At 38.5% G+C, this 26,778-nt stretch overlaps 1 protein-coding gene across 1 annotated transcript in view; it reads right to left on the reverse strand.

The window, feature by feature from the left end:
* Positions 1 to 875: 875 nt before the first annotated feature.
* BICC1 (BicC family RNA binding protein 1) overlaps positions 876 to 26,778 on the reverse strand; it is a 324,759-nt gene continuing 298,856 nt past the window's right edge. Inside the window, exons 16-21 of the mRNA XM_011953455.1 lie at positions 25,752 to 25,791; positions 25,307 to 25,461; positions 18,587 to 18,743; positions 14,897 to 15,057; positions 11,840 to 11,939; positions 876 to 3,522 (exon numbers count right to left, since the gene is read on the reverse strand). Coding sequence (XP_011808845.1) covers positions 3,392 to 3,522; positions 11,840 to 11,939; positions 14,897 to 15,057; positions 18,587 to 18,743; positions 25,307 to 25,461; positions 25,752 to 25,791 — 744 coding nt within the window. The 3' untranslated portion in view covers positions 876 to 3,391. The remainder of the gene's footprint in view (positions 3,523 to 11,839; positions 11,940 to 14,896; positions 15,058 to 18,586; positions 18,744 to 25,306; positions 25,462 to 25,751; positions 25,792 to 26,778) is intronic.

Genomic DNA, 26,778 nt, shown 5'->3' on the forward strand with positions numbered 1-26,778 from the left:
ATACTTTAAGTTCTAGGGTACATGTGCATAGCGTGCAGGTTTGTTACATATGTATACTTGTGCCATGTTGGTGTGCTGCACCCATCAAGGAGGGCAAGGGATTTTGTTTTATTCATGACTGTTCCTAGACCAGAGCCTGACATTTACTAAATATTTATGTGTCATTAGTATGTATATAATGAGCCGAATAAGTAATACATGAATAATTTAATATTGGGTCACAGGTAAGATTCCAATTATCAAAAGAATTTTTGTTTTAGAAACAATGTTTAAGAACCACTGGCATGGATAATTCAGGGGAAATATTCCTGGAGGCATAATGTGTGGAGGGCTAGGTTTTCTTTAAGATTTAGCAAAATCTCAGAATAAGTAAGAGAGTGTCAATTTCGTTTAGCATGAGTCCAGTGAGCATCTCAGTGCATGGCATGGTAAACACACAGTGTGATAGGTAACACAATGGCAGTCTCTGAAAAGGGGAACCTGGATCAAAAAGCCCAGGATCACGTCAGCCTTTACTGATAAATGAGGTTGTCAAAGCGGTCATACACTTGAGTCTTTATAAAAGAAAAGAAATAACAAGAATAAAACCTGTTCTAGAATGCTACTCTTTTGTATGTACCTATGGGTGGCCTAAGAAACAATGATTGATGACTGGTCCTGGATTCACTGACTAAAATAAAGTGCTTTGGTTGCTGGTTGAAAATGAGGAATGTCAATGCAAAATAAGAGAACACAGAATGCATATGCAATTCTACTGCAGAAACATCTTTCAACTTTGCCAAAAATGGCCAAAAAAAGAATTATTTCTTAGAAAACAAAGATAGGCATAGAGTTTATGCGTACAGATTTGCTTTTAAAAAAAGACACACTTCATCTAGCAAGAGCAATACAAAGGGGTTATATAAATTTATTTTTCATGTAACAATTGATTCGGTTAGAAAAAATCCCCATTTTCAATGTTAATTCCATCTCTCATTTTTGGAAAAAAATCACTAAAAGGACAAAAACCCACAGAAAAATACAATCTGTATCTGTTCTATATTTACAGATAACCAGTCATTATTAAGGCGCAGATTAAAAGTTAACATTTATTCAAATCATCAAAATATTTTGTGCATCATATAACAACTCTGTATACTGTAGTGTCATATTCCCTTCATTGTATCAAGAGAAAGTGAGAGAAATAATTTCCAGTGTTTTTATTTATTTTTAGCCACCCTACTTAATCTAATTTAAGTGGGACAGTTTCCCCTTTGGCATATCAAAGCACTGTTCATAAATCAACTTAATACTGCATATTCATTCCATCTTCCTCCTGTTGCAAATGCATGGTAGAGAGCTGGGAAAAGAGCTCCAAATGATTATTATCTGGGAAGGTCTTATTAAAAACAACATTTAGAGTACTGAGTTGTTGAACAGGACACAAATCTGGTATTGTTAACCTGTGTTAAATGTTTAGCATGATGCATTAATACAATCAAATAAGATGGATGATCATCACATGATCCACAAGACCGTTTGTACACATATGCACAGGATGAGTAAAGGGAGTGATTCAGTTCAACATCCTTAAGCAGATAAGGCTTAGTTTAATTTAAAAAGGGCAGTCCCTCAGTGCCAGTTATAATCGATAATTTTATGACAGGCCCATTATCTATGCCTTCAAGGTAACATACACCATATTTTAAAGTGAAAATTTTCTGTGTGCAAAATGCCTCTTCAATTCCTGTTCTTACTGTAATGGTCAGACTCAGCCATGGAAAAGTGTCAGGCAAATATTTCTTATCCCATATTTATATAAAAGTACCCAACTCTTGTATATGCTTATCTAATGCCTTCTGCTGAGAGCACGTGAGAGTGGCTTATGTCCATGTAGAAAATCTTGATTACTGGACATAAATAACCCTTTACAGTACAGGTAACTGACAACATTTCCTATGGGAAAGTTTTCTAACAAATTAATATACTTGGAAATAATATTGCTTTGAAGAAAGAAAGGCACTTTAGTGATTTTCTTCATGGATTAAAAACACTTCATAAATCTATAAGATCTCTGAAAAGACCCAGGAAACAATGTTGCCTGATTTCTTGGACTTTCACAGTATAAGATTGTAATAATGACTCTAGCCACTTAAAAAATATCTTTTGTTTTTCCTTCAGAACTTAGCTGTCTTTATGAACTGTCACCCTGGAGGCTTCAAATAAGCCTGTTCATTCTCAACAAACATAAGTCTACTTCAAGCAGACAGATAGGGTTTTAGGAAAGTCCTGTGGCCATACGGAACATAGCTAACGTGTACATGATAAGGATTGCAATCTATTTCTCCTCATAATGGCAACAGTGCTGTCTTGTCAGATGATTATTTGTCTTTTTAAATAAAGTGACAATCTAGGGCTCCAGTTATTGAATGTTGTCCATTCTCTACCATAAATCTCTAGTAAATATCAATTTCATCAATTATGTACTGTATGCTTATAATATCTAAAAATAAAAGTTTGATATAAATAAATGTCCTTTAGTGGCAATATACTAAAAAAACAGCCCTTTGCTTCCAGACAACCATTAAAATCATTTTAGCATTACAGGCAGCAGCTAAGTATGACGACTGCAAAGGGTTAATACTGCAAAGTCCATTTGGTCTTTCTTTGCACCTATTACTGTGAACTAGGTCCATTGCTAGGTGTTTCTAGGATGCTAACATACATGAAACAGAATTGGTCCAGAAGCAAGCGGAGTCACTTAAGTTTCCCAAAGTCACAGAATATTCTGCACAGAAACTAAGATCCAGTACCATTTCAAATAAGTTTGATGCAGTCAGAAAAATGTGACTAACTCTGATCTGTACCAACATGTAGGTGACATGAAAATGAGAGAGATGGAGACAGGAAGAATTTCCACAGGACAAGAAATTAGAACGTGTAAAGTGCTGAAAGACCGCAATAATTATTTTAAAGCAGTACCAGAAAATTCCACTTTGATTATTTTCTAAAAATCCCCAAATACCAAAACAAAACAAGCAAACAAAATAAATTCTAAGTTCTCTGGCATCCCAGATGTCAATTCATCCTTCATTTTAAGTAAAAAAAAAAAAAAAAATCAGTGCATATGTTATATAGGTAAATAAAAACAGGAAATAAAGCCCTATCCTCATATTGCAAATTCTGTCCAACTGCCATTTTAAAAAAGTAATCCACATTTGGTGTTCTGCATGACATCACAAGAACATCTCTCTTTTCTTCCTTTTTGCCATAAAGTACAGGTGCGAATAAGATGCTTTGGTCCTGATACCAGACACCCAGAGTGCTGAGGACGGTGTGCTGTGAAGGCTGTTCACACATCTCCTGTGTCCACTTTACAGTTAGTCAGCGGGCATGTGCCAAGAGGGCGCTGCTACCAGCGGCCACTGACACTAGCAATGTCTGAGTGATACTGACGGGGTAGCCTTCCACTCGCTCCACCTTCCAGGAAAGAGGTGCGTGCATTTGGCGATTCAAAAAGCTTTCTTCGGTTTTTATTTAGTTCTAGAGAGAGAAAGAGAGAATTGTTAGGAGCTCAAGAGAAATTCTATGTATACTACAGGACATAGCACTAGAGCTCAGAAAATGGTGACGTGGTAGGTTTTTTGAGGAAAGTCAAGTCTGGCAGCAAAAGGAAAACTTTAGTTGATGATCAAGGCAATTCTGAAATACTAGAAAGTATGGTATAAAAGATAGCATATTGATAGTCTAGAGAACAAAGGATAGCAAATAGTTTTTGTTGCAATTCGTAAACTCCTGCCAGCAAAGTATCTATTATAGTCTGTAAACTATATTGGAGGATATACCATTCTCAGAACTCTCTAACCAAATTAAACAGTTTGACCTACTCCAAAGGTCATTTCAGAAGCAAGGAGAACAATCAAAGCTCGTGAAAGGACGTATGACTGATGGCACAGAAAATTATTACAGCTACTGAACTCATTCACGTCAAACACGGCAATCATTTAGTTATTAAAGTCAGATATGAAAAGAAGATCCCACACCTAAGCACAGGGAAATTGGGGGAGCACCTGAAGTACAGCTGACCCTTGAATAATGCAGAGGTTGAGGTGCAAACACTCCTGCTCCCATGCAGTCAAAAATCCCTGTATAACTTTGGACTCCCTGAAAACTTTACTAATAGCCTATTGTTGACCAGCAGCCTTACCAGTAAGTTGATGAACACATGTTCTGTATATGTATTTTATATTGCATGTTTACAATAAACTAAGCCAGAGAAAACACTAAGAGATTCATTAGGAAGAGAAAATATATTTACGTATTCATTAAGTGCAAGTGAATGATCACAAAGTCTTCCTCCCTGAAGTCTTCCCAGTGAGTAGGTTGAGGAGGAGGAGGAGAAGGGGTTGCTCTTGCTGTTTCAGGCACAGTAGAGGTTCAAGAGGTAGGGGTGGTGGAAGGAGAGGCAAGCATATTTGGTGTAACTTTACAAAAATACATCATAATTTCTGTCTGCCATTTTTGCTTTTTTCATTTCTTTAAAAATGTTTCTATATGGTACTACTCGTTCTTCCACTGTTTTATCATAGAAGAATCCATGTCATTAAAAAAAATCAGAAGCAGTCTTGAATAATCGGAACTCTTCTGCCAGACTGTCTAACGTCCGTTGCTTTCTGGCACTGCTTGCTCTGTCTTCCTCATCGTCTGGCAGTGGTTCAGAAACACTCATGGCCATCAAGTCATCTCTGTTAATTCCTCTGGTGTGGTATCTATTAGCTCTCGAATTTCTCCAAGATCTGATCTTGAAATTCCTCACTCACCCTTTACCTTTATTTTATTATTATTTTTTGCCATATCCACAATTCCTTCATGATTTTCTTGACTGGCTCTATGGTAAATCCTGTGAAGTCATGCACAACATCTGGATAGTTTTTTTTTCCAGCAGGGATTCATTGTTTTGGACCTGATGGCTTCATAGCTTTTTCTGTAAAAACAATGACATCTCCAATGGTGTAATCCTTCCAGCTTTTCATAATGTTTTCTCTATCCGGGTTCTCTTCTATAACCTTGACAATCCTTTCCATAAAGTACCATGTGTAACAATCCTTAAAGGTCCTTATGACCACCTGATCTAGAAGCCGAATTAGAGACTCTGTGTTTGGAGACAAGTTAACTAGTTTGATGACTCTGATGTTAAACGCAGGGGGTTTCCAGCGGCCAGGGCCATTATCCACCATTAAAAGAACTTTAGAAGTCAGTCTTTTACTGGCAAGTTACTTCCTGACTTCAGGGAAAAAGTATCAATGGAACCAGTCTAGAAAAAGCATTCTTGGTATCCATGCCTTCTTGTGCAAAACACTGGTGGCTGGTATTTATCTTTTCCCTCCAAGGCTCAAGGGTGGGCAGCTTTATAGATAAGGGCAGTCCTGATCATAAACGCGACTGCATTAGCACAAAGCAGTAGTCAGCCTATCCCTTCCTGTCTGAAATTCGGGTGTTCATTTCTCTTTCTTACTAATAAAAGTCCTTTGTGGCATTTTTATTTTTTCCAGAATAGGACCCTTTCATCTGCATTAAAAACCTGTTCAGGTGTACAATCTTTCTCCTCAATTATTTTCTTAACCGTGTCTGAGAACTCATCTGCTATCTCGTGGTTGACAAAAGCTCCTTCTCTTGTTATCTTCACATTTGTTAAGCCAAACCTCTTTCTATAATTAACATACCATCTTTTGCTGTCATTAATTTCTCTAGCTTTAGATCCTTCACCTTCCTTTTGCTTTAAGTTGTCATATAGACTTTGCTTTTTCTTGAATCATGGAGTCAGTAAGTATGCTTTTTTATAACAATCCTGCACCCACTCTAAAAGCTGCATTTTCAATGCAAGATAAAAAAGGTATTCTGCAAAAAGTGTAAGGCTTTTGCATCTGCTGGTGTAGCTGTAGCAATGTCTTCTCAAATTTCCTTTTCCTTTTTTTTTTTTTACAATAGTCGTTATGCTGGATTCACTTATCTTGACATGGTGAGCAAATGCAGCTACACACCTCAATCTGTGGTACATATCAAGCAATTCAACTTTTTCTCATGATATCATGACTTTTCTTTGCTTTTGAGAGCACTAGTGGCACTTTATGTGGGTTCTATGGTGTTATTCAAGGTCTATGGTGCTGTACTAAACACAATGAAAAATACCCAAGAACTGTGAGAGATCACTTGTAACTGTGATATACAACTTACTGGAGAGATTAACTGCTCATGTGGAGATTAGTGTACAGTGCTTTAAGCAGATACTTGTAACAATTGAGCTCACCGCAGTAGCAACAGAAGGTGGCTGTGAAATTATTACAGTAGTACTGTATATAACAGTTAATTTTATGCAGTTATGATTTAAAATGTCTTTATGTTTGTTTACATTTCTCTCTGCTGCCAATGGTGCCATATATGGTCTGTGAGGTTTTGATAAATTTTAACATGTTAGAATAGATCTGTATATTGTATGGTAATAAATGAGAAAATAGACTAGTATCTGTATATATTTCACACATATGCGTTCTTGACATATCTAACTTTTTCTTAATGTTTTTTAATATTTCCAGGCTATGCAGTTTGGAAGTTTTTTCAAGTTGTCACAAATCTCCAAAAATATTTCCAATATATTTATTGAAAAAACTCTGTGTATAAGTGAACCTGTGCAGTTCAAATCCATGTTGTTCCACAGTCAACTGTATTAAGCCACAGCCCCCATGGCTCTGCCAACTCATGAAGCCTACACTTCTTGAGTCAGAAAGAGTTTTAGAAAGAGGCATATGAGTAGGTTTCTTTGAATACAAAATTAATCTAGTAAAACAATCGTATCAGCTTAGAAAATTAATGCTCACAAACAACAAATACTTGAATCTAAAATTTCAGGGCAGACCTGAGGTGCCCTATTAGAATTGTAAAGAAATTAGAGTATTCTGAAAACGCTGTTTGTCTTTTGCCAACTAAAAGTTATTAACTGGAAAGATAAACAGTTAATTGAAACAGACTACCTTGTTTTATGAGTATGCATCAACCTCCGCCCCCAACTCAAAATCACTGATGTAACTCGTTCTGACAAACTCATGCAAGTACACAGAATCATCAGAATATGCAAATTAGGCTTTTGATACCAACAAATGCAAATACCCTCAAATTTATTCAGTTTAAAATAGATTAGAGGGATTATGTAATTGACTTGCTTTAAGCTGTCTCTTTGAGGGGCTAGCGCAGGTGGTTCACCTTATATTTGCAAGGTACTCAGTACTTTTTAAGCCACACACACACAATCCCCTTTTGAATTGTGAAATTACAATGTAAGATATGGCCATCTACAGTAATGCTGAAGACACAGACTCAGGTTGTAACAGACTGCATGGCGTTAAGGATGACCATATGACCAGACACGCTCCTGTGGCCAAGTTCTGGAAGATGACCAACACCCTTAACATTTTACCCCACTGCCTTCCAAAATGTAAACGCATGCCCTATATGGTCAAAACAACAGTGGAGACATCTCTCTTTTGTTCACACATAGGTCTTAGGACAGAAGAAAAATAACAATGATTCATTAGGCTTATTGTACGACAAGCACTTTACATTTATTTTGCCCTGTTCAAGTCTTCTTTAAGGGATAGATAATATTACCATTCTCCATTTTACAGGTGAGAAAACTGATTTAAAAAATAGACTAAGTCACTTGCCCACACAGGTACTAAGTGACAGAAGTGAAACTTCGCATGCCTGATGGAAAGGTCAATGCCCTGAGCACTGGCCTTCAGTGACCCACTGGACAGAGAAGACCAACCGAGGCATCAGGAATACAAATCTGAGAAATCGGTATTTCCAACTATGGCAGATAACAGAGCTTTATTTGCTATTTTAACGTACCAAATTTAATTTTTAAATAGAAAAACCCAGCTTCACTCTGAAGAAGCAAGGAAGGTAACTTTACAAGCAAAAGACACATGCCGGCATGCATACAGATGGCTGTTGTTTCAAGTTCCTCCAGAAACACAGTGGCAATGACATTCCTATTAAAAGTTGAATACATGTATCTTGTTAATACACACACACACACACACACACATACACACACACACAGAGTACTTCAAAATTCAGAAATCAAGACAGAATTGAATATATTTAAAGGCAAACTTAATAGAAGCGTTAAGAATAAATGAATCCCCTTAAGTACACAGCCTGGAAAAGTTTTATCATCTTCAAGCTAGGGACTATCTTCGGCCTCCATTTTTCCCGGGGGAATAATATACAATTTGGGAGGACATTCCCATTTTACAGCAAAGAAAAAAGAAGGAATGAGGCCAAACAACATTCTCCTTTAGCATATACAACACATATAACTGAGCACATGACAACAACTGGGCCATGAAGACAAAGTTTTTCAAAATAAATATTAAAAACTTTACTCTGAAAAGACACATCAGCTAGATCTTTGAAACGGTAAAATGATCACAAGGGAATCCAACCCTAACCGATACAGTTTCTAAGACAGTGTGTGTGTGTGTATATATATATATCCCTAACCGATACAGTTGCTAAGACAATGTGTGTGTGTGTGTATATATATATATATATGTTTTGTTTGTTTGTTTTTGGGAGACGGAGTCTCGCTCAGTTGCCCAGGCTGGAGGGCAGTGGCGCAATCTCGTCTCACTGCAAGCTCCACCTCCCAGGTTCACGCCACTCTCCTGCCTCAGCCTCCCAAGCAGCTGGGACCACAGGCACCTGCCACCATGCCCGGCTAATTTTTTTTTTTTTTTTGTATTTTTAGTAGAGACGGGGTTTCACTGTGTCAGCCAGGCTAGTCTCATATTTATGTTTTTAAATGTGATGCACAGAGATAAATCTTCCAGAGAGGTTATCAAGGTCAAGTCCTACTGAAGAGACTTTAGAATTGTTGTTGTTGCTGTTGTTTTTTAAATGATAAGGCAAACTCCTCTAATATTTTTCAGTAAGCCTAAGGGATGGTTTGGGAAAATACCAACCTTTTTCTTTGAAATTCCAAGGTTCACACAATCCTGGCAGCTCTCAGGATCTTGTTGCGGATCTGAACAGAGTCACAAACTAAAAGAATAGGTCGGGAAATGTTAGATCTACCTGAGGCCGTAGTGGGAAGCCTGTTGACAGGATGCTAAGCGTCCTTTCACTGAGTCCCTGTACATTTAACCAATCATGACCATATTCTGAGAGAAATCTGTGAATTTTCCAAAAAAAAAGTGGATTTGGGGAAAAAGAGATCAAATTTATACTTTGATCCATCTCCATTAGAGATAAATTTCATCTACTGCTATAACATTAAATGTATTTTGGCCTGAGATTAAAAATAAAACAAAACCTTATACTGAAAGAATCACTCAGATTATAAGTTTAAAATCTACAAAATTAAAAAGGAATTTTAAGCAAACTCTGGATCTAACCAATCTGTAACCATAAGACAAATGTGAGTCCAGACTGCCCAGCTATACTGCATCTACAGGGAGACAGAATGTTCTGGGACTATAAATGGATGCCTTTGTTATCAGATAAGCTGAATTGGAGAAAGAAGCTTTGCTTTTTGATGAAGAATTTTCTCAATAAAAATGTATTGCTTTCAGAGAAAATAATTTACCAGGTTCAAACAAATGCACTCAACAAAGTAAGACAAAATTATTCTTAAAATAATCAAGTCCTTTATGCTGTGCAGAGCAGCCATAAAGCATTTTAGTCGGTCTCAAACTCCCTTTAAAAGCAAGAGGACCTGGTGAACCCCACTGAGAGCGGAAGTCTGCAAAAGTACTATATAACCTCAATAGAATGACAAAGAAGATAATGATTAGAAAAAATATTATTTCTTTTAAAATAGAGAACTTGAAACCTTTCTGATTCCCATCTTACCTCCCCCAAAAGATACTGATATATTCCAGAGTAAAGATATTGATGATCTATCTACAACTCGTGAACGTATTTACAGCTATCTGCTTGTTGCTAAAAGCATTACAGAATTCAGAATTGGGTTGGGACACCAAAAAATGAACTTAGTTTTCACTATATCCTCACTGCCATTCCATGAACCTCTAGTGCCAGACTATGGAGCTCTGGACTATGCCCTTCACTGATATAAAATTGCTGACCTGCAGGCATATTTCAACAGTATAGGTATGGTGAATGCACAAGCTAATCACATTTCAAATATAAATTTCATTTGCAAATTAACAAAAGAATATGAAAACTGTTAAAGTTAGCTTGAGTCTAGGGATAGCCCCCTGAGGCTGAGCTTTACAGAAAACAAATTTAAAAGGTTACTCTATTATCATAGATGGTAAAAAAACAAGTAATAAAACTACAGTTTTGTCCATTTTCACTAAGCCTGATGATATCACATGAAAGGATAGATCTTAGAAATGTAAGGTGACCTTTGTACAATCACAAATTCCAATCTACCTTCATGGTTAATAAACCAAAACCAAAGGTTTGGAAACTCACTCAACGACTCATGACTTAGCATAGGTAAAGCCCAGATCTCCTATTTGAATCCAGTGTTCTTTCCACTATACCAAGATGATCTTATGAGCAGGAATTATGTGTCTTCCCTGTTGAGTTCCATTAATAGAGCCTCTTGGGTACACAGTATACCCGAGAATAAATTTTAGAAGTTCTGGTAAAACTGATGAGTGTAGAACTTTATCCACAGAAGAACCTAATAGGTTGCCACCAGGAAGCTCAATGGCCAGATTTCCACTCCTATTTCAAGGCTGCTTTGCCCATATCTGCTTCAGATAAAGATTTCCTATGGGAAGATGGGTGGGGCATTCAAAATGCTGCTAAAATAAAATGGAAAACCACTGAGGTTTTAAATTTTATCTGCTGATCTGATTAGTGAACGCTGTCTGGAATGGACTTTCATCAGTTGGATGCAACTGCTGGCTTCACTGAGGCATAGCCTGCAAATTCAGTGTTGTGAAAAAGCATTCATTTTTCCACAGCACATGACACTTGGCTTCTGCCCCTGGTGTGTCTGTCTTTCTGAGACTGGGATACATATAAATTTGACATTCAAGAACTTTATTGGCAAGTCTTCAAAAACTAATCCCATTCCCTCCTTCAAATTTCCGCATATTTCTCTGAACACTTTTTTGAGGTTCATTACTATGTATTTGCCAACTCCTGACTCATCATCTGGCTCCATTCCTTTCAAATGAGTGGCACCCAATAAATATGTATAGAGCATTTTCTAAAATGTATATGCAACAGATGCACAAAGAAAGTGGCCTAGGGAGACAGACATTATTTTCCTTCATTCTGTGACTATCTTCAGGATACTATGTCCTGTGACTCATAAATTCTATTAAAACAGTGGGAAAACTAAGAAGAATTAAGACAAGTAACACTGCCAGATTCCACGCTATTGCAATCAGCATTCTTTTCTTCTCAGTGCAATGATCTCAGTCGGTGTGCAAGGACACACACATTTGAAACATAACTGCCAATCAAGAATAATTATTCACTAGTGTAATGATTACTGTTTAACACAACTGCAAAGAGGAGAATTAAACTCCCACCCCCCACTTCTCATGATCTGCATAGGGCGATTTTGGTTAGATACTTCTGAAGAGATCTATGTTCAGATATGACCCCTGTTAAGGCAGGTTTTCAGGCAATGCCTTGATGAAAAAGTAAGACAGTCTCAGGATTTGTCACACTGTTGACAGAAAAACCCTCTGAAACCACAACCAAGGTGTCAGGTTAGTAAGCCAGCAGTTAACGGGTAGAAACAACCCAACGGCTGAGACCACTGGCAGAGGTTATTCAGATTTTAACATAAAAGTTGAATATTTATATTCACCTGAAATTGCAAGCAGCATTTTCCTCCTGGCACCAAAAGTAGTTATTCCCAGCTCCTTCAGATCCTGATCTGTGAGAGTGAGGAATGTCTGAAGATCAATCTGTGGGTAGAAAGGTCAATCTATAACCAATATATTAATTACTTATTTTCTTTCCCACTGTAGGATCAACTTGTTATCACACTTATTTATTAATTATGCTCTGCCTACTTCCAGAAAAGAAAGGTGGTAGCACAAACCTAAGAAACAAGAATTAAGAAAGGCGGTGAAATGGAAGTGATGATTCTAGCAGAAGACTTAGCTCTGAGCATCCTGGCAACTATAGCAAAAAAGGAAACACAAAGATTGTACCATTTTTGTGAACTGATAAAAGGAAGAGCATTATCTGTTCAGGAAAGAGAAAAATATTTCTCAGGTTGGGATTTTGAATTGGTTAAGTGTATCTTTATCTTTTAAAGAAGAAACTAAATAATAAAACAGACGGCATCTTCCTTTGTGTTCTACACAGGATTGAAAGAATTCCCAGACACAATCAGATCTACAGTTCATTTGGCTCAACCCAGCAAACTATCACTGAAACGGACACAAAAGAAGTATCTGCAGGAACTATAAAACTGTACTCTCTGGCATCAGGAACAAACTATGAAGGGAAACTGCCCAAGGATTCGCCATCCTTCCTTTAAAGATAGTGTGGAAGGGCTGGGCACGGTGGCTCAAGCCTGTAATCCCAGCACTTTGGGAGGCTGAGGTGGGCGGATCACGAGGTCAGGAGATCGAGACCATCCTGGCGAACACGATGAAACCCCTTCTCTACTAAAAACACAAAAAAATTAGCCGGGCGAGGTGGCAGGCGCCTGTAGTCCCAGTTTCTAGGGAGGCTGAGGCAGAAGAATGGTGTGAACCCGGGAGGCGGAGCTTGCAGTGAGTGGAGATCGTGCCACTGCACTCTAGCCTGGGCAACAGAGCGAGACTCCATCTCAAAAAAAAAAAAAAAAAAAAAAAAGATAGCGTGGTAGTGTGAAGAAGAGAAAGACAATGGATTCTGAGGCCAAAGAGACTTGGGTCCAGCTCCTGACTCCGCCATCACTAGTTGTGGGCACAGAGGGTTGACAATACTGTATCCTGCAGAACTGTTGTAAGTATTCACTATAATATAGATATAAAACACTGGGCTTACCAAAGAACATAACTGGCAGTTATGGTTAGTAATAATGCATGTTGATATATCATCTGTGAAAGTTGCTAAATGAATCTTCATCATGCTTACAATAAATTAAATCGCATGAAGTTACTTATGGGGGATTCTTGTTAAGTCACATCTGAGTATTAGAAAATATCCTACATTGAAAAGAAGCAGATTACCAAATTTCAACACGCCATAAACAGGTAAAACTTTTCATTAAATGATATTGAGGATAATTTAAATTGTCCTGTTTTGATTTGGAAGGTAAATCCAGATCTTAAAACACCTTAGGCCATCATTTATCACAGTTCTAAATATGTTTTCAGAAATTCTATAACAGAGATTTTTCAGCTCAAGTGTTCCCCAACTTTCTCTTAAAGGACCAGACTGCAAATATTTTAGGCTTTGTGGGCCATAATGTACTGTTACAGTTACTTATTTTGCTGTTATAGCTGGAAGGAAGCCATAGACAATATGTAAACAAATGAATGTGGCTGTGTTTCAGTAAAACTTTATTTACAAAATCAGGCAGTGGGCTTGCAGACCACGGTTTGCTGATCCCTGCTGTAGTTAATAAAATATTAAATTAAGTTCCTTTGCCTTTATACTTTCATGTTTTTTTTCTGCTTGAAGTAACTGGAATAAGAAATGCCTACAATTTCTATGCTTATTCAAATAGGAAACACAGATGAAAACAAACCCAGAAAATCACTGAATTAACATTCAATCTCTTGCTTTTTGACCTTCTGTGCCTGGACACATTAAAACACTTCTGCTTCCAGCTACCCTCAACTAGCCAGCAAGACAAAATAAGGAGACATATTATTTAATGCATTGATTATGAAAGGCTTATTCAGCTTAGAAAATTCTTGGTTAGATGAATGCTAACTCAGATGTAGGGGAAACAGAAAAAAACCCAATACCCTAAAATTTAATATACACGACAATTGCTCTTTCAGTGTAAAAAACAAAAATGTTCAGCATTTAAACTTAATAATTTATTGGACCATGGCAAGTACATTGAATTTATGATACAAAGTGCCTAGTAAAAACCATAGATTCTTTATTAACTGACACATGCCTAGAAATTACTAAATCAGATGTTCTCTAACATAAAATTAAGCCAACTAGCATCGAACATGGACCATGTCTTGATTTGAAAAAGACACAAATGTATAGAACCATTTTAATTTTCTGACACTTTGAGTTAGCTGTGCCCCAGTAGTATGAGAGCACTGTTAGGAAGAATCATGCCTGGGGCCTCTTTTCTTTATGCCAGTACATAATAGGATATGGCTAATCAGTTTGATCAAAATCCATGGTCGCGACTGTTCAGTAGACATCTCAATTCTGTCTCAGTTCAGGTAAAATCCAAACAGTAAGTTAATGAATAAATGAACATGTTGGAAAAAAACATATATTCTGTGAGAACAGACCTCAGTATGACCAGGATGAGTCAAGAACAGCCAGAGATATTTCAGATGCTGTTATTTACTTATAAGTGCCACAAATAAAGACAACAACAGATTCAAAATGAAATCATGTTAAATACAGACTTGTTGCTGACCTTAAGGGAGCTGTGACTACAAAAATTCCTATGAATCTATACATCAATTGGGTTTTATTGCTAAAACTGTTAGACAGCTATTGTACATTTTTCTGCAAGTATGATTTTCTCTGTTTCTGCTATCCTGTGTTTACTAGCTGCACTAAATAAGAAATGAGATGACATTTTTCTTAGTAACAAGAACAAGCTATGAGACTTGAATAAATGCTCAGTGAAAGCATACTCATAGGTCAATAAGTGATTTCATTCTAGAAGTCATCATACACACAATCAAAACAAAGATACTTGGGAAAATAAATAATGACTGACCTCTTGTTGCTGGAAGACATCTGTGTATTTGCCCAGGCCCAGTTTGCTGAAGAGCTCAGGGAGGTCAGAGCCTTTGAAAGAGCTATTTAGGTTACAGCCATTGCTTCCTGTCAGCGAGGAAATGCAGTCCATGTAATTGCTACTGCTGAGATAGTGTTCCGCTGAAAGGCAAAGGAGAGACAGGCTTGAAGTGTAAATGCCCAGAGAGAACATGGTTTAATTAAAAGTTTTAATCACCTAAATATTTCAACTTTCATTGTTCAGCTGAATAGAGCAGTAGCTGTAGAAATACAGCAATCCTTTACTGAAATATTGGCTTTTCATTAAGGAAATGCTGGTTATTGCTTTCAGGAAGGCTCTTGCCATTTAAAAGGTTACACTTGGGAGGCAGAAATTCAGGAACAGTGCCTCTGTAGTTAATAATCATTCATCATATTCTCCCTGAGTAGTCAGAAGCATTTGTTGTTTATAATTGATTTCATGTGAATTAAATGAGGAGCTGGAAAAAGGATCCCTGGGACAAAATAAAGGTATGGAAAGTTATTGCAAGTCCAGGTTCCGTTGGATGGCAGGGTGGCTCTCTGTATCTACACCTGGGCTTTCCTTTGGTCAAAGGAATTGTATGATATTGCAACACATAAACGCTGCTCCCTAGAAAAATATAATTTGGTAGCAAGGTCACAAAACAGCATACTTCCAAAATTAAGAGTAATGTATGAAGTGATAGGAATGATGCTGTGGTTCCTGGATTTAATTTAGGACAAAAATAAATCTGTCTCTGGGGAAAACTTTTAAAACAGCAATGCTGAACTTTGCCTTGGTTCTGCAACTGACTTGGTGGGCAAAGGTTTCAACAAACTGTCTGTGGCTCTCAGACCCAGTACAAGCAAGCGCTGGTGATGGACTATTGAACCAAGCCAAGTAAGTCTCACACACACACACACCCTTGGAAATTATAGCAGAGTACAGGCATTCTACGTCCCAGACCAATAATGAGCTCTTGCCTGTGTGGGAAATCTGTCTTCTTACACCAAGGATGTGGCTTCAGGAGAGGACCCCAAAGAGGTGAGGGAGGACGACACTGACCAAAGCCAATCAGACCCATCTAGTCTACTCTGGGGATCCATGCATCTGCCAAGTCTAGGAATCTTGTTCTGTATGGTTTTGGGTGTCACTGATCACTTTCTCCAGTTGTTTTCATCTCCCAGTTGAGATGTCCTTTATGATTCCCAAGCGGAAGGCATTTCCTGATAAGGTTTCTTTTTCTCTTAAAGATAGCTGTTTATCTCTTGGGGTGAATGTGTAGAGAAAGGACCCAAAACCACACCTCAAGATACTGAGTCCTGGGACACTCCACCATTTAAAGGTGAAGCAGAGGCCCCAAAGTCATAAAAACAGTTTGAGGAGGAGTGACTACTGAGGTACTGGGTCAAAGGTGACACAAAGCCACAAAGTGGACTGCGATAAGGAAATTGGGGTGAGTGACCACAGGATGTGGGACGTGACAACATGAAAGTGGCTAAAAGGCTGCCCATATAATTTATAGTCCAAATGATACATTTACTTTTTTTTTTTTTTTTTTGAGAGTAAAAGTGTTACTGAGAATTATGCTGCAGCAAATGGTATAGGGACGCCCAGGGAAAATAGAAGCATTGGTGATGTTGACAAGGGTGTTAAGAGAAATTATCTGAAACTGTGCTGTTCAATACAGTAGCCATTGGCCACACATGGCTACTGAGCACCTGCAATGAGGTAGTGGGAATGAAAATGCTCTGTCAGTACACAATACACTGCAGATTTTAAAGATTTTCTACAACCTAAGGAAGAATATAAGCTATTTCAAATAATTTTTATATTGATCACATATTTAAAAGGAATCTTACATGTTGGGTTAAATAAAATATATAATTAAAATGTTTAAAAACAAGTTTGAAAATAAAATGTTCATAGTGATAAATGTTCAAAATAGCCTATAACTTACTTTTACTTAATTTTTTTTTTTTTGGTCTTAACTACTTGTAGTTTCTATAGTCTCTCCTAAACTCCTTATACCCTAAAAAAGGTGACAAAACCCAAGTAACTGTGCTTCATTAATCTTTCCTTTATAGTAATGTATCCTCCATCTTAATCCTGAACTTCAATTCAGCTGAGTAGTACAGTTAATTTAATTATCCAATGTTAAATGAAGGGAAAGGAGATAAAGATAGAAAATGAGAAGCACCAAATGAACATATCTTGGGCTAGAGACTGGACATCATTTACACCCCTCCATCTCTGCCTGGCACCAGCCTGACTCTCAGCTTGATCATACTGTCAGTGGTGGGGTATCCAGCCAGTAACTAATGGGGAGTCTCCAGGCTATTATTGACAGTGCATTTAGGAATGAAATAGTTGACCATGCTTTCTTATTTAGACTAGGCCAACAACCTGATTACTCCTTTCAAATCTGAGACTCCTGACAACACAGCTGACATGACTGATAGTAACGTTAACAACTGACTGTTACTGAGTGTCTACCATGCTCATCTAGATTGCCTTGCTTCAAGGAGTCTTCAAATATTCTGCATGTTTCAGGATTCCAAATGTGTCAAAAACCCTGAAAAAAGGCACTGGGGCATATCTTGTGACGACAATATCAACTTTCATCTGTTTATATAGCCCAGAAGTATGGGTGCTGTTGTGGATAAAACAATGGGCTCATGCTGAGTCTCAGCCAGATTTGCTAAAAGTCAGAATCCCCATGCTGTAAGTTAATTTTTTTCCTGTTTATGCTAATTCAGCAACATCTTGTCTATTTACAAAATCAAACCTTGCTGTTCATCTTGAGTAGCCACCTGCTGGACAGTCTTTCTTCAGCGGTCTAAGATGTTAATTCAATCACATTTTTCTCAACCATTGTTTTTTTTTGAGACAGGGTCTTGCTCTGTCACCCAGGCTGTAGTGCAGTGGCTCAATTATAGCTCACTGCAGCCTCAAACTCCTGGGCTCAAGTGATCCTCCCACGTCAGTCTCCCACGTAGCTAAGACTACAGGTGCATGCATACCACCGCACTCAGCTTTTTTTTTTTTCAGTAGAGAGGAAATCTCACTGTGTTGCCCAGACTGTTCTCAAACCCCTGGGCTCAAGCTATCATCTCACCTTTGCCTCCCAAAGTGCTGGGATTACAGGCAAGAGCTGCCATGCCTGGCCTCAACCACTTTCTTATGTCCTTGTCTTTCTGTCACCACCTGGATGCATGTGTGTACATTACCCATTGATGCATTCATTTCATAAACTTTTACTGAGCACCTACCTACTAGGTGTCAGTCTACTACGCATTTGGGAAGAAATATTCAATAAGGCAGAGCATAACAGAATACCTGACATGTGGACACTTCATAAATGTTTATAAAATGAACAAATACAGTCTCTGGTTTGTGGAGCACAAATTTCACAGGGAGATAAACATAGGTAGATAAGTAATTACCCTTAGGTATGGCAAGTGCTAGAGTGAAAGCATGCACAAAATGGAGTGAGGGGAGAGAACCTCTCCTGCTTCACTGGGAGAAACGAGGATGGCTTCACAGAGGAGATGCCATGTGAATTACACCAAGCACTTGAAGTCAGAGAGGCCACAGTGATACTCTGACCCAAATAAACACATTCTAATCTGGGGATACCTAAAAGTGTACATAAAACACAAAGCTCACTTGATTTGTTTTGTTTACGCTTAGGGCTGCCAATAGAAGCTGCAAATTCACTATGACTTCCAGGTCCAATTCCATTTCGGTCTCTCCAGTTATCAGATTCACTTCCACTTCCCAAGTGCTCACGACTGTTCGACCGTGAAAGGGACATCGATGAGCCCTGTAAACAGACAAAGCCAGATAAGGAAATGTTTAATCAGGTGGGTTTCTCAGAGTGGGAGGAGGAAAGAATCCACATTACACCACTGCCGTTTACTTCTCTTGCCAACCACTGCACTCATGAGTGTTGACTCTCAGGAACGAAGGCTATGGAACCTGCCTACGGCCTTTGCCCTGCAGCACCAAGGACACTTGGTAATTTACACAGTGAAGCCTTTTTCCTCCACTATGGGGAGTAGATTCTGAGGGAGAGTCCTGAGAGACCCCAGTATAAATGATCCCTTCTATAAAATTTGGAAGAGTGGATGCTGAGACTCCTTCCAATTTTGGAACCACAAAGCAAATCTTCCACCTGGTAGAGCAAAGATTCTCTGCCTTGTATCACACAAGTAAGAGAAATGGTGATGTGGCAAAGCTGGCTTCTCAAAATGCTAATAGAGCCTGAGGTTGGAAGGGGAGCTGTCCTTTCCCCTGTGTTACCCTCCCCTAAACAAACAAGGGATACAATCTCTCTAAGAAATTAGATACCTGGAATAATTTATCTTTTTAAATTCTCCACAAAACAAAAATAATTTAAAATTTGCACTGAACTTGCATTTATTCATCTTTTTATTTATTTTATCACTATATTATAGACACCCTAGTTGGTATTACCTAGAGTATTAAAGTCAAGATTCTCTGATTTTCAAAGTACTATGTTTATTAGGTAATTCCAAGAGAATCCTTTACTGTTCACTTCAATAAACTTACTTAATTCAATCTTGCAATGGCATAAAGACAGCGCACTACGCCCTCCTTTAAAAATTTCTTTCTTTAGGGCATCCTGACACCCCAGGCCCCAGGTTTTCCACCTACTTCACTGTGTGTCCTTTGGAGGATCTTCCTATTTCACTTTCTAAAATGTCAGATTACCCTGTACCTGGTCCTAGGATCTCTTCCCTTCCCTCTGTGTACTTTCTTGTTAAGTAATCTTAAGTCTTTTAAAAAAGTAATGACAATAGTGACTCCTAAATTTCTAACTCCAGATTTGACTTCTCTGTTGAAGTTTAGAATCATAGGCCAGGTGCGGTGGCTCACACCTGTAATCCCAGCACTGTGGGAGGCCAAGGTGGGTGAATCACCTGAGGTCAGGAGTTCAAGACCAGCCTGGCCAACATGGTAAAACCCCATCTCTACTAAAACTACAAAAATTAGCTAGGTGTGGTGGTGCATGCCTGTAATTCCAGCTACTTAGGAGGCTGAGGAAGGAGAGTTGCTTGAACCCAGGAAGTGGAGGTTGCAGTGAGCCGAGATCATGCCACTGCACTTCAGCCTGGGCAACAGAGTAAGACTCTGTCTCAAAAAAAAAAAAAGAAAAAAAAAGAAAAAAATTTAGAATTATAGAGGTGCCAGTCTGACACTGCCATTTTCCTGCCTGACAGGCATCTTAAATTCAGTGTGCTCGAAACCAAGTTGTTGTTATCTATCCCCATCAGCTACTCTCAAACTTATTCTTTCAGAATTCCTATATCCCAACTAGTGACTCTACTACTTACCCAGCTGCTCCAGCCAAAAGTCATCCTTGGTTCCTCCTTTCCTCAACACAGTCAATCGCTCAGCAAGTTTATCAGTGTCATCTCTAAACATAGCCCAAGTCTGCCCACTTCTATACACCTCCACAATGTCCCAACTGCCTCCTTAAGGGCCATTTTAATTCTACTCCTGCTGCTTATCCCCCTATAATCCATTTTCCATAAGGCAACAAGACTGATTTCTTAAAATGCAAATCAAAACAAATATGCCTCTGTGTAAAGTCCTGTGACGTATTTCCACTGTGCCTTACCATAAACTGACAGGCTCTATAATCCAGCCTCTGCCTCTCTCCAATCTCTTCTCTGATGCTGATGCTCCCCCACCCTACCCACCTCAGCTTCAGGAACTCACTGGCTGGTTCTGACTCTGGGAGATTGTGCCAGCTGTTCTCTTGGCCTACTACTCTTTCCCCAGATCTTCATGGCCTTTTCTTGGCATCTAGGTTTTAGCTTGAATGTCATTTGCTCATAAGGTCTGCTTTATGATTACCCAATCCTAAGCAGTTCTGTTTCGTATGTAACAGAGACTCTTGTTACCTACTGCCTTCTAGTTTGTGTTTCCTTCTACCCACAAGAAAGCTCCATCAGCAAAAGCAAGAACCTTGTATTCAAGCACAGTATTACCAGTGTATAAAATTGTGTCTGGAACACATTAGGTGCTTAGTATTTGTGGAATTATTGAATTAATCTCAAAGACTCCTTTCCCTACAACTATGGGATACCTTTGCTAACTTCTGGGAATGGGTATAGGGAAATGAAGCTTTCTGAGACCAAAAACTGGCATTTCCAATGAAAGCATCTTTATTATTTGTACATCTTTGATAAAACATCTTTAATATTTCTGCTCCTAGATTTGTAAGATTTAAAATAATCGGACAACCTCGTTACTATCAGTGCTAGAGAAGTTGAAAATCATCTTTGATTCTCAGGGCAGGTTTTTATTTGCTCCAAGAATATGTGACCATTACTCATGCTTTTAAGAGATGGGTGGCAAAAAGGAAAAGAAAATCCCAAATCTCTTTGTAGCTGTATTGATGTGACACAGTTACTGCAGGTCAAAGCGGCCTTTTGTTTGACTTTTGGTATCCCAATATAATATAAGGGGACAGAGTCATATTTTAGAATCTTGGAGAAAACAAAAAAAGCTTGAAAGTGCCTGCTTCTTATCTAAGGGATCTTTCTGAAATAGATTAATTTCTCAAAGCTGCCCTAAAACTGGAAGAAATTGTTCAAGCTGAGCTTCTCAATAATATTGAATACAGAGTTTGAAGTATCAGATTCTTGCCTCAAGCGAAGTTGCTACAGCAGGAAACATTTGGTCCCTGGCACACTGAGTGAGCAGCCCTCACCCATCAGGACCTATTGGTCAAACATGCTTGCTCTTTTTACAGATCGGCATTCTCCTTGTTCATTTGGCTTTATTTTTCTTTTGAAAAAGGAAAAAGTAAGAAAAAGGAAGGTCTTTTTAGCTACTCTCCAACTTAAAAATATTAGTGCCATAAGCATAGATGTGGTCTCTATTTTAATAAAAATCTCTCTACTTTTCCCCAGGCCCTTCTCCTCTTCCTAATCTATAGAGGCAATACTCGCTGGATGCCCTATTTCTGATCCTTCTGAGCCATGGAAGAATAAAGGAAAAGACACACACAGCCACTGCTGCAGAAAATCAGACCATGCTATGTGAGGGGCCCTTTCTTACATTTCAAAGAATTTGGGATACATGAGGAAAAGCTCAAGTCTAACTTACATACCAGGGAGAATCTAGAACACCATTCAGAAAAAAGAAAAAAAAACTTGATCATATATTTCCATTAGTAGCACTTAAAGAGGCAGTGAAGAAAAGCATATTACCTGGTTAATGTCCATGCTGGAATCCAGCAGGTCTCACCCACTCTCCCTCCCAAATTTCAATGTGAACACCAGCCAGGATGATGGGGCAGGCTAGCCCAAGATAGCCAAAGCAAGAAAAGCCATAGGAAGAAGTTCAACCATACTGTCAGAGGCCCTGCACATTTCTGCCCACAGAAAGTGATCTGTGATCTACCTGTCCTTGGGCAAGTGCTGGAGCAGAAGAGCTTTTTGGGCTCCTCTGCCTATTGCTGCCATTATCCCTATAGGGTTACATCCCTTTACAGCAGTGTTTCCTGTGGGACACGTGCATCACAATTATACTAGGTTCTTGCTGAAAACGCAAATAATTACCTGCTTCTCAATCCCTACCTTTTGAGTGAGATCCTAGCAGAAGAGTCTGAATTATTACGCTTTCTGAGTGATTCTTACGTTCATAAAACTATGGCAACATGGCTCTAGATCAGTTACACACCACTCTTTGTTATGGACTCTCTTGGGTTAAATCATTAGGAAGAGGAGTATAAGTAACCTTGAGTAAGACACTTAGCCATTCTGGGCCCCTTTCCTTACTAGGAGTTTGCGGGGATTGAATAAAATTGTGGATGAACTAAATGAATGTGATTTAAGATAATTACTACTATTATCTTAAATTCTTATGTGTTCATATAATACCCTAAGATATTCCTTTGAATATAAAAAAAATAACTAAGTTGAGTGTGCAGAAATACTTCCATCAACGAGCATTCATAAACATAATTGCATCTTTCAGCAAGCCCTTGGTTTTCTTCAGGATAAAGTAAGTCCTCCACTGAAAACAGTAATAGCCACTCAATATCAGTAAGAACTGGCCAGGTGTGGTAGCTCACTCCTGTAATTCCAGCACTTTGGGAGGCCGAGGCAGGTGGACTGCTTGAGCCCAGGAGTTTGAGACCAGCCAACATGGTGAAATCTAGACTCCACCAAAAATACAAAGATTAGCCAGTCTCATAAACTGGTCTTAAAATGAATAAGTAAATAGATTAAAATTTAAAAATGAAAAGAATTTTAAAAATTTAAAAGAACCTCACACATGTAATCCTAGCACTATGGAAGGCCGAGGTGGGCAGATCACTTGAGGTCAGGAGTTTGAGACTAGCCTGGCCAACATGATGAAACCCTGTGTATACTAAAAAAGAAAAAAAAATACAAAACTTAGCTGGGCGTTGTGGTGCGTGCCTGTAATCCCATCTACTTGAACCCAGGACGCACAGGTTGCAGTGAGGCCAGATCACGCCACTGCACTCCAGCCTGTGTGACAGAGTGAGACTCACGCCTGTAATCCTAGCACTTTGGGAGGTTGAGGTGGGCGGATCACCTGAGGTCGGTTCAAGATCAGCCTGGCCAACATGGTGAAACTCTATCTCTACTCAAATACAAAAATTAGCCAGGCATGATGGCGGGTGCCTGTAATCCCAGCCACTCGGGAAGCTGAGATGGGAGAATTGCCTGAACCTGGGAGATGGTGATTGCTGTGAGCTGAGATCGTGCCACTGCACTGCAGCTTAGGGTGGCTGAGCGAGACTCCGTGTCAAAAAAAAAAAAATAATAATAATAATAGTATCACTAAGAACTGACAACACACCATGCTAAGCACTGGATGCCTTCTCCAATGCCCTTCTCAGCAGAACCTGAATGAGACATGGTTCAGATGACTGAAATCACTCGCTAAGCTATACATCTGGTCAGTGGTGGTGATCAGAACCCTGCACCTGACCACTCCATTACTGAAATGAACACCATTTTCAACTTGTCCTACTGTTGGTCTTAGAAAGCAGAACTGAGTGAGCATTTCTAAGGTAAATACTTCATCTGTGAAACTATCGGAACACAGTCAACCTAGCACACTTGACTCTGTCAAAAGCAAGGACGGGCTGAAAGGAACAGCCATACTGTGCATCAGGTGAAACTCTAAGAATGAGCACAGCAGTTTCATGGTCCCTGCTAACAAAAGGAGATGCTTATTTTCTCTCTGTGTTATAATGGAAGAAAGAAGAGTGTACCTCCTAGAGCCTCAACATTTTTCATAATGGTTCCTACATTCTGCTGCTGAAGGTAACTTCAATCTTTAAAAACTACAGCCTGCCAGGCTGCTACTATAACTCTGACAATGAAATTCACAGGAGACTCTTTCTTTTAGTATTTCAATAGTATTTTCTTTTTCACTTACTCAAAAGAGACAAAGAAAAAAAAGCAGCATGTTTGCTTTTGTGTTTCATCAAGAGCTTAATTTATTACAAAGAAAATGGGTGGAGAAAAGGTCAGTCTACAAACACCAGTTATTAGACTAACAATTATGAAACCCTTAACCAATATTTGTTTTTTTGGCCTACAGTGCTCTCTCTGGTTGAACACTGTGACTCTTGATCATTTTCATCCATGTTTGGGTTTGTACAGTCTCCCAGCATCGTGCACATGTGCACGCTCTCTCAAGCCCCACCCCACTCCCAAAGACTTAGAGCCAAAATCTGATACTTTGAAATGGAAAAGGCCTGCTTGGTGAATCACGTGTAGCCTGGCTGTGGAGTATGGAACTCTCCATCCCTTCCATATGGTAGGAATGCCAGCTTCCCAGTCTCACCCCGAGCAGGGCGGCCAACATCTGGGAAACATAAAAATTTTGGAGCACTTGTTTGAGATACTTCTTGCTGTGTTCTTGGCACATCTGAGCACACTGAATTTTTAACTCATATCTGAAAACCTATTTTTGTTGAATATTTGCCTTTTCCCCCTATGGTGACCTTGCTAGTGAAACCTTTGGATAAAAGGACTCTTTATACATTTTTATGGAATGTTACATCTGCCTTTTGCTTAATCTCAGCCCTATGCTTATCATTTATGACACATCCCACCCTCAACAAAAACACACATCCAAATTTACATCTCTTTAAGAGCTGATCAACAATTTTGAGAAAATACAGATAAAAGATCACAATACACAAGAGTGCATCAGTTTTATAACAGTATCTTTATAGGAATAGAAATAAAAACAAGTCACCACTAATCACTTTCCTTTAGGTACATAAAGAATGAGTGTGGGGGAAGGACTGTCCTGTTTTGATGAGAGAACAGACAGGAAGAATGAGTAGGACATGACTCTACAAACCTCGTAAGTGGTTGTCATTGTGGGCTTATAGGACACATGATTGGCCCTTCTCAACTCCTTGATAGTTTCAGCTGGCATGGATTTAGAAAAACCCAGACCACTCCAGGTATTTGTGGGCGTTCTGACCTCCGTCACCACTGGTTTCTTTAACATAGCTTTGGAAACAAAACAAAACCAATGCTTGGTATGTTTAGTTCATTTCTTAAATAAAATACTGATGATAAGTGTTGTTTCTTTGAACATTTGTGAAGAAATTATCACTGAATGTTATTTCTTAATACACCATTCAACAAAATATATTCAGCAGAATTTATGCAACTTGAACCCAAATATTCTAGGTTTCTTTTTATGAGTTTTCAAGTTCTCAATTCACCATGAGTACTCAAAAAACATTTATGCTTATACTAAAAAACAGTCAAGTGTAAGTCATTAGTGTATCATATACCTTTGGTGGCTAATAGCTTCTTCTGTTCATAGTCAAATGCCTGAAAATGAAACAGAAAATGCCTTTATTGACAGTCTCTCCAAATGTCATGCCATGGTTAGAGAACAAAGGTTTTGACTGTGTTCCAAGAATCTGCCTGAGGCATACACCAAGCTTTGCACAATAATGTCACAGAAATCCAAGGTAAGTCTGTAAGTTTAAACATGCTTCCAACACTAATTAATGAGTAATAATAAACTACCACTTCTGACTTTAAGAGTTAGAATTTTTCCTTAAAAAAAGAAAAAAAAATCGTATTTACCATAAATACCTAACACTCCAGAGCCAATGTCTGCTAGAGTATAGTGAACAGCCTAATAATAATAATGCAAGTTTTGAAAGAATACATTTCCAAAATGCTGTCCTGTATCTATTGGCCACTTTAGGGTCTCAAAAATCCCCTCTTCATTTAGGTAAGCATGGCCTGAAATGGTATGATGTCAAGATACCTTAAGAAATTATTTAACCTAACTGGCATAGTCTTTGCTTTTGAAGTGAGATAAATGGCAGATGTCTAACTTTAATTTATAATGACATTAAGCAATGCCATAAAATTAAACCTAGTTACCGTTTATTGCACAGGGCTAGGATAGCACCATTGATTCATTCCATTAAAACTGAATGAATAACTATGATGTAGTCAAGTCTATGTGAGGACCGAGATAGATCATTTTGAAGAAAGTAGTGCAGATACAGCTACATTTCAAATCTTTTCTGAGAGTTATCAACTCTCCAATTTAGGAACTAGCTAAAACTTGATGTAAGCATGTCTCAAAAGCCTACCAGAAGAACCAACAGCCAACTGGCAAGAGCTCTTTAACCAGAAAGACCATACCATCATATATAAGGTACCTATATAATCTATGGTCTGAAACAGGACATTTCTGAAGGTGAAATGTGCTGTGAATAACAATTAGGCCAGGATAATAAAAGTAAATAGGGGCTGTCCCAGACAAACAAGGACATGTGATAACTAAAACCATAGCCA

Source organism: Colobus angolensis, unplaced genomic scaffold (assembly GCF_000951035.1).
Source record: "Colobus angolensis palliatus isolate OR3802 unplaced genomic scaffold, Cang.pa_1.0 Scaffold361, whole genome shotgun sequence".
Taxonomy (NCBI): Eukaryota; Metazoa; Chordata; class Mammalia; order Primates; family Cercopithecidae; genus Colobus; species Colobus angolensis.